At 32.3% G+C, this 8,902-nt stretch overlaps 1 protein-coding gene and 1 pseudogene across 1 annotated transcript; one reads left to right on the forward strand and one right to left on the reverse strand.

Annotated features, from left to right (window-relative positions):
* The first annotated feature begins 634 nt into the window (after positions 1-634).
* Positions 635-5,341, forward strand: LOC101492060 (CBL-interacting protein kinase 18-like). The gene is made up of 2 exons (XM_004492487.4): positions 635-794; positions 3,300-5,341. The coding sequence occupies exon 2, from the start codon at positions 3,734-3,736 to the stop codon at positions 5,123-5,125; it is 1,392 nt and encodes a 463-aa protein (XP_004492544.1). The 5' UTR covers positions 635-794; positions 3,300-3,733; the 3' UTR covers positions 5,126-5,341.
* A 2,381-nt stretch (positions 5,342-7,722) lies between these two features.
* LOC101492401 (uncharacterized) overlaps positions 7,723-8,902 on the reverse strand; it is a 6,763-nt pseudogene continuing 5,583 nt past the window's right edge.

The raw sequence follows: 8,902 nt of genomic DNA on the forward strand, positions 1-8,902 counted from the left end.
TTTTACAATAAATAAAATATTTTGTTTTATAAGAAAACGCTGATTAAAGAAAATATAGTAATTCCCAATAAAAAAAGAAAACCCAATGATCTCTATAAATAATGTAGCAAATCCCAAATTTTGATATACAATTAATTTTGACATTTTTTTTTTCTTTTTTTATTTCTCTGATTCATAGACCCTATAGTATTCTAGAACTCTTTTGGAATTAAGTAAAGTTTGATAATAACTAATTCATTCAATTTGAAATCAGTATTTGAAATTAGTTTCTCTTAAATTGATTGTCTTTAATAGAAGTTTATTAAGGACTTGTGTCGATAATTATTATTTTATTTTTATATTTATTTTGAGTAAACTAATAATAAAGTTCTCTCAACAGATTTAATATTATTATATTTTTAATGTTGGTTTAAATTCAAGATATCTTTCCCATCTTATTCAAATAGTTTTTAGTTAATTTAGTTTTTTTTTAGTAATTAAGTTATTATTTTGAGTAAAATAATAATAATAATAATAAAATATTTAAAATAAAATAAAAAATCAGAAATAAATGGCCCTGACACAAGTAAACGTCAATATCATTGGCAAGAAGCGAGTGGCCCTAATGTTTATAAGAAGCAGCTCATTATAACGCGTACCCAGTTTTCTTATATTTCTCAACAAACGTTAAAACGACAAAACCTTTTCTCTCTATTCTTGCGTTTTGCCACTTCTTCGTTTCATCTCCAATTGCATCTTTGCGGCCACAAACTCATTCATTCTCAATAATAACCATTCTTCAAATCCTTTAACAGGTAACATTCACTCTTCAATACACACCCTTATCATTGTATACAAGATGTCATATTTTCACTCATTTTGTTTTTCTTAGTTTTCTCTATTTCTTTCTTGTTGCTGTTTATTTTTTCAATTTTCATTTGTTGGATTATTTTTTGGTTCTGGTATATTTCTCTATGATTTAATTGATATACACTGGGATTTTAAATATTTTTTAAGATATCGATCAATCGTAACTGTTGAATCAATGTAAATATTTGACGTTAATCGTATATACTTTAATAGTCATATGAGTCATGGTTTGTGATTGATTCATATTGTAAAAAGTTTTATCTAATATTGCATTAAGAGTAACCTCATTTCTCTATTCCTTTGTTTCAGAGGTTTATTTTTTTTATTTTTTTTTTTGTATTTTTGGCTGTTATTGAGATTTGAGAGTGTTATTGAACCACGTGGTCATGCTTCAGATGTCTAGGTTTTGATTTTTACTGTGTTGAAACTTTGGACTTGAATAGTGGTTATAGCTTTTAAGTGTGGAAAACAGTACTCACCTTAAAAACTGATTTTACGATGTTGAGTTAGACTCGAACGAAATTTTAAGATCTTAACCTTCCTCATTTTTATCCACTATACTAAATTTTAGGATCTTATACTTTGCTTATTTTTATCCACTAAATATTATTGAATTGTGATCTTGAACACAGATTTGTTGATTGCCATGCCAATTATAAAGGATGCATTTTTTATTTTTTTTTACCGTTGTTGGTATCCTTCAGAATATGTTGTTGAGAGTCTCGTGTTATTAGATGAGATATGACTTAAATTGTTTTGAGAGGCACCCCAAATTCTAATATAGTATTAGAGTTTATTCAATATATTAGGTCACCCACAATCGGTCACTTAAGTCACGTTTCAAATTGTTTGGTCCTAGGCGTGAGGGATTGTGTTGATTGAGAGGGGTAGGCAAAATGGAAGATTATGAGAGTTAGGTTATGATATGATGGAAAGTGGAAACACATGCACATAGAAGCTTGCAGTGTCTATCTTAAACCCTGTTTGGATTTCAGTTCCTTCTAAAACTTCATTAATGCCCCCAACTTTAAGAAAATATGTTCAGCTATGAAGCATGTGTACTCTAAAACTAAAGTAGAACACATAACGGATGCTTGTACTCGTGGATAGTGACATGTATGTATCGAAAATATTTTTCATAAAAATATTGCATACTCGATTTGGATACATTTGAATACACACGGGTCTAGATCTGCAAACCAATAAACAAAATATATTGTCGTTTATGTAAAAAAAATTAGGCTTTCGTCGTTCTTTCTGTTGTTTATGTTGATGTTTGATACTTTCCCTATTGTCTTTCTCTATTTTCTGTTATGTAAATCCCCTTTCCTAACTTCTTTTGTTTATATATTTTTATTCTATTTTGATTTCTATGATTGTATAGTATCCTAACTTTTTTGAATTTATATTTTTATTCTATTTTGATTTTTATGATTGTATTGTAACAAATTATGAAAGAGTCTAGCAGTAATTAGATAATCAATTACTCAACAGATATTTGAAAAATTATAGTTTCATATGTATTTTAAAATTTATGTTAACACTTCCATACCTAAGATATTTGAAAAATCTCATATCCGAATCCGTGCAACTGTGTTCAGACAGGGTGCTTATCTAATCAGCTGATTTTTTATTTGATTTAACCTGATTGCTTCACCTTAGAATAATGTCACCCTAGTCTTAAATTTTGACAGCTTATACTCCTATAGTTGTCCTAATACTGCTAACGTTAACTAGAGTAATTGAGGAAACCGTAATTAATGAGTTGGCTAATTTTTTACTCAAATCAAATCCTGTCAAATTATGATTTAAAACCACATAATGTTGTTTTTGAATTTGATATGTGTCCCTTTTTTTTAGTTTTTTGTGCATGCATCTGTTAGACCTCTTATAAAGAATATTTATAAGAGGAGGGGGCGAGTTTAAGGGTTGTTTAGGGGCTGTTTATGACAGCTATTGTGTTATTTAATTCAGTTATTATGCTATCTAATTATATGTGTGGCAGTTAGGAGCAGTTATTATGTTTTTAGGCAGTTTGTGGTGTGAATAAATAGGAAAATTGAATGTTGTAACAGTTATTCTGGAATTTTAGAAGTGAATATTGTTAGGAGAGGCCAAGGCTCTCGAATCCTTGGAATAGGAGTGTCAAATTGTGTGTGCTTTGTATAAACAGTGTGATATTCTGTAACCATTCTTTGTATTCAGTCATACTCAGGGGAATAAATTCAGTGTTTGGTTATCAAATTACTTCTCTCTTGATATTGGTTTCTATCAGCATCCTTATTGATATAAAAATGTTAAATTTTACCTATATATAGCTAGATATTTCATCACAACCTTCAGTGTCTTATGTATCTTATGTGCATGTGTATAGAACTGTTTTTATATTGTTTATTTAGCTGGATTGGATTGTTTATGTTTTCCAACTAAACATTCTATCTTTCTTTCAGGTGTGCCTTTCATTACATGTTTTGCTTTTGAGCAATTAAAAGTTAACCAGGTGCTGCTTTATTCCTTGGCTATTCTCCAAGTTTTTAAAGAAGTTCACATTCTTCAGTATCCTCTAGTGTCATAACCAAAATCAAGGAATGCTGAAAGATGTGCTTGAAAGTAAAGAGTTCTCTCTCCAAGGTTAATAAGGTTGTAGCTTCATGTGAGCTAACCTTTTTAATACTTGATGAGATTGGATATTTAGTTGTCCACCAATATCTGTTTCATACTCATGTGCCTGAAAAACCGAGCAGTTGTGTAACGTCAATACACGATCTTTGTGAAGATGGTTGATCTTTGGAATAGCTCATCACATCTGGTAACATAATTACTTGTACTTAATATATTATATAATTGATAGAAGTATTGGTTGTGTGCAAAAAGTGTTACCAAAATGTTACAGAAGGGAAGTGTGCTTATGCAAAGATATGAGCTGGGAAGATTATTAGGCCAAGGAACTTTTGCAAAGGTCTACCATGCTAGGAATCTGATAAGTGGCATGAGTGTGGCCATTAAGGTAGTTGATAAAGAAAAGATTTTGAAAGTCGGGATGATTGATCAGATTAAGCGCGAAATTTCGGTGATGAGATTAGTCAGACACCCAAATGTGGTTGAGCTTTACGAGGTAATGGCCAGTAAAACCAAAATTTTCATTGTCATGGAGTATGCAAAAGGTGGTGAGCTCTTCAACAAGATAGCTAAAGGAAAGCTCAAGGTGGATGTTGCTAGACGATATTTTCAGCAGTTGGTTAGCGCAGTTGACTTCTGCCACAGCAGGGGGGTGTATCATAGAGATTTGAAACCCGAAAATCTACTATTGGATGAAAATGAGAATTTGAAGATTTCAGATTTTGGGTTGAGTACCTTTGTTGAATCTAATTGCAAAGATGGATTACTCCATACTACATGCGGTACCCCTGCGTATGTTTCCCCGGAAGTGATAAACAGAAAGGGTTATGATGGAAGCAAAGCTGATATATGGTCATGTGGTGTAATCTTGTTTGTTCTATTGGCTGGTTATCTTCCATTCCATGATCAAAATCTGATGGAGATGTACAGGAAAATCAGTAGAGGGGAATTCAAATTTCCTAAATGGTTTGCACCAGAGGTTCGCCGGTTGTTGTCCAAAATATTAGATCCATATCCCAAGACTCGGATATCAATGGCCAAGATCATGGAAAATTCTTGGTTTAAAAAGGGATTAGAGAAGCCTGTTGTTATTGAGACCGAAAACAATGAACCAGCTTCTTTGCTGCATGCTGATGGAGTGTTCGAAGTGTCCGAGAACGGTGATGGTTCTATTGCGGAGACAAAACAACAACAAGCAAAGCCTTGCAACAACTTAAATGCCTTTGATATCATCTCCTTCTCGTCCGGTTTCGATTTATCTGGTTTGTTCGAGGACAAAATTCAACAGAAAGAGATGCGGTTTACATCTAACAAGCCGGCCTCAACTATAATCTCGAAGTTGGAAGAAATTTGCAAGTGTCTTTGCTTGAAAGTAAAGAAAAAAGATGGAGGTTTGTTCAAGTTGGAAGGTTCAAAGGAAGGAAGGAAAGGAACTCTAAATATTGATGCCGAAATTTTCGAGATTACCCCTATCTTTCATCTTGTGGAACTTAAAAAGTCCAATGGGGATACAATGGAGTTTCAGAAGCTTTTGCAAGAGGACATTAGACCAGCACTTAAGGACATTGTGTGGAGCTGGCAAGGAGAAGAACCACAGCAACTTCAACATGAAGTAGTGCAGGAGGAGCAACAGCCATCTCTTACTTCTCAAATTTGAGGCTGAATCATAGCAAATTTCTTAATCAATGTTGCATCACTAGGTTGTTGTGTTTGTGCTTCTTTTGGATGATCTTTGTCATGTTCTTAATTTAACAATAATCATCATAGAATAAGGTGGCTAGTTTAGTCTTTTCTCATGTATGTATGGATATATATATACTTCAAAAGACTTGTATGCCTAAAGTAAGACTTACCATTTGGGCCTTTTGCTCCATCCTTGTGATTATTCTCTAATCTCTATACTTAAAATAGAATCTGGAATAAATGAAAAACAAGTAAATTTAGATTGTTTGATTAACTGAATTAATCTAGTTAAAACCCTGCTAGGATTAACTGGAAAATGTGAGTCATTTTTTCAACTCAATTCACCAATCAGCCTTTATTTGATTGGATTGGCTAACGTGTGACACTTCATTGGAGCAACTATGTTATGTGGTAAGCTTTGCTCCTTGGTGAATTGACATAATAACAAGCTTGATTGTGAGCAATTGTTAGAGCTTCCAGCATGGACTCTCAACCAATCATTTTTCTTCCAATTTGAAAATCTGTCATTTGAAAAAGCATTACAACTTTTTATCCTCCAATATATGATCTCATGAGATTACAAAGTTAGCAAAATATAACATCTCTTGATACACTATATTTTAACCAATTGCCAAATTTTAAAAACCAATCAAGTTTGAACTTCTTAATAAGAGTTTCAATTTGTCGTTCTAGAAAATTATGTTCTCTTGGTTGAAAATATCATTTTTGTAGATAAGATATTTAAATTTATCTAGATCACTTGAATGATAATATGATATTTTATCCCTCTCTCTCAAATTAGTTGGATTATTTTTTGAATCAACTTCTAAAAATATATTTTCCACAATCACATATAACATTAATTTCAATTTCAATGAAAGGTTGACTTGGTTTGCATTTAGTTATGGAGTTTGGTCTTATTGGAAGTGTTTCTATCTGCTCCAGAGAGGCTTAGTTTATCTATAAGATCTATTACCAATATTACTATTGGTGCCAACCACTTATGCACTACACTTTTGTTATCTGAAATTAATGACAAAAAATTAAGTAATTAACTTACATGCTTGATATGCTGTCATTTTAGTTGTCATTTTTCTGCAGTTCAGATCCCTGTGATTTGAACATTTGCTGCTGTGATGATGAGGATCGGAGAACCAAAAACAACTGCACTTATCTTTGCATCTGGCAAAATGGTATCTTTGCATTTGGCGTTTTATTGCAATAGCTAAATAGTTTAGTCCTTTTACTGTTGTTGGCTACCTTGGTTTTAGTTGGGTGCCTTAAATTCCATCTATAGTATCAATAAAGTTTATGATATGACTTTTGAATGTTTTGTCCAATGAATCAATACCTTAGCTCAAATGCTTGAGCTGGGACACCCCAAAGAAGTTCGAAATGAAGTTTTATGGCTCAAATTTTGATTGCTGGCATAATATTCAAACTAATATTTTTCTATAAAAAAATACCTTGAGCTGTAAAAAAAAATTAAATTTGGAGAATTGTGTGGCAATGTCCCAACTTATTAGAATTAGAGACAATGAATGGAAATGTGTGGTAAATCAATGATTGAACTTGCTCAGTCTTTTATATATACAAAAGTAAGATGATCCATTTGAATTACCAAAAGTTCATAGTGTATTTTTAAACTTCAAAAGGATCAACTGTTTTAAAAGCTCAAGTTTAAAAAAAATACACAGAAGCTCAAGTTTAATACAACATAACTAAGGCAATAGAATATGTTCACGAATAATCTATTTACACATCACTTTTTAAGCAGCCTATACTTTTATTGTTTGGTATATGGTTGACAAAGATCAAAGTATTGTTTTTAAGCAGTGCACATTCTTCTTGCACTAGAGAAGTATATTACTCTTATTTAACGTTTTCATAGTTCAGAAACTTGATGCAGTAACTTAGAAACAAGACTTCAGAGCTTCAATGTAATGAAAATCATCAAAGTTGCCAGTAATGTGGAAACTATGGGGATGATGTGCAGTAAAATTTATTGATTTAAAGGTTATGTGAAAGTAGTCTCTTCCCTATAGTTTCTTCAATCTTCTCGATGTCACGTCAAAACATTATTTTGACCTTTTCGAACATCTCTTCTGAATCAGTATTTTCTGTAGTTGTTCATTTCTTCACTGATTAACCTAAATTTAAGGATAGGCCTAACTCTTAAGCTCAAGCATAGTATTCTATCCATCTTCATAAATTTTTAATTACAAATAGCCATCCAATCATACCACATCATATCATTTTGTTAAATATTATTTATTAAAATATCTCAATAAACAAAACTGTTAACTACACACTTTCAAACACGTTCTTCCAAATTGTTCCTACTAAATTTATGTATAATTCAGTTCAGCAGGGTTTAATTTCAAAATAAAAGAATTCATTTTAATTCCAACCAATAAGAGATAATGGTGAGAAGAATATGTTATCGATTTACTAGAACTTCACCTCAACAAATATCTACATTATGTGATATAATTGGATGACTTGTGAAACTCATTTATACTGTTAGATTCCACTATGCCTGAGTTTTTAAACCCAACTTTGTGCACCATGTGATTAAAGATGCAGCTCGATTTTTGAAAATTAAGAGACATACAGAAACATGACACTATTTTCACAGGCAGTGGGTCATGTTAATTAATTTTTTTTCCATACAAGGCTTCAATTGCTCTGCATATTTGACAAGAGGGAATGTGAAGGCACCATTCTCCAAAGGGGGGACACCTCTCTTGTTGCCATGCATCCAACGTGTATTCCTATCAATGCTAACATCATGTAAACATCAATCTTCCTTCATGAAAGAAGGAAGGAAGATACAACAAATTGTAAACTCTTCCCCCCAAAACGAGGCTATACTATACTATAGCCTCGAGACAACACTTGTTTCTATCATGTCCCTCTTACCCTGTCACTCATCTTTTTAATCAAATGACCAAAATGACTGTACATCAGAGGTTGGTTGTAAACCTCCATTATGGGGACGCGATACAGATGACTTCCCTACTACGCTTTCCGCTGAACCATGTATAGGCCATTCCTTTCTGCAAAGTAAACAAAAATCACAGCCTGTTAAAATTTACCAGTTTAAATAAGCTAGCTTATTTAAAAAGAAAGAACATATCATAAGCAAAAGAACTATGTCAAAACATCGATTTCAGCCGTTTATATTGTCAATATAGATTTATATCTGCGGAGGGAGGAGGACAACATATTACAGAATCAAGAAGAAAGAACACATCTACAAACATCAATAGGGTCATACATAGCCTCATTAGTTACATAATCAGGGAAAAAGAACACAAGACTATGTCAGCACAAGCAGTCAAAAGGGTCACGCTATGCCCAAAAATACTTTACATTTACAAGACATGTAGATTGCACCAATATTACATCTGCCCTTTTTCACTTTCACTTTTATCATGATTCGTTATTTCTTTATTCCTCATTTCAACAAGTCAGCAGTTTACAGCAATTTAGCTGCAAGTCTCTCTACAAAGCTCTATCTAGAAAGGTCGACCAAATTAATTACAACAAGGACTTATCAACTAACATGCTTTTACAAAAAGCGGCATAACAGACGCAAAAAAAAAAAAAAGTATGCAGTCCAGCGCCACCAACTACATTATCTTTTGTTCCATACCAATACAAAAACTTCCATTTCATGAGTAAAAAGCATGGCATACAGATAAATCCATGTAATCATTTGACTTTTAATTTGAAATTAAATCCATAA

The sequence above is a fragment of the Cicer arietinum genome, chromosome 3, assembly GCF_000331145.2.
Source record: "Cicer arietinum cultivar CDC Frontier isolate Library 1 chromosome 3, Cicar.CDCFrontier_v2.0, whole genome shotgun sequence".
Taxonomy (NCBI): domain Eukaryota; kingdom Viridiplantae; phylum Streptophyta; class Magnoliopsida; order Fabales; family Fabaceae; genus Cicer; species Cicer arietinum.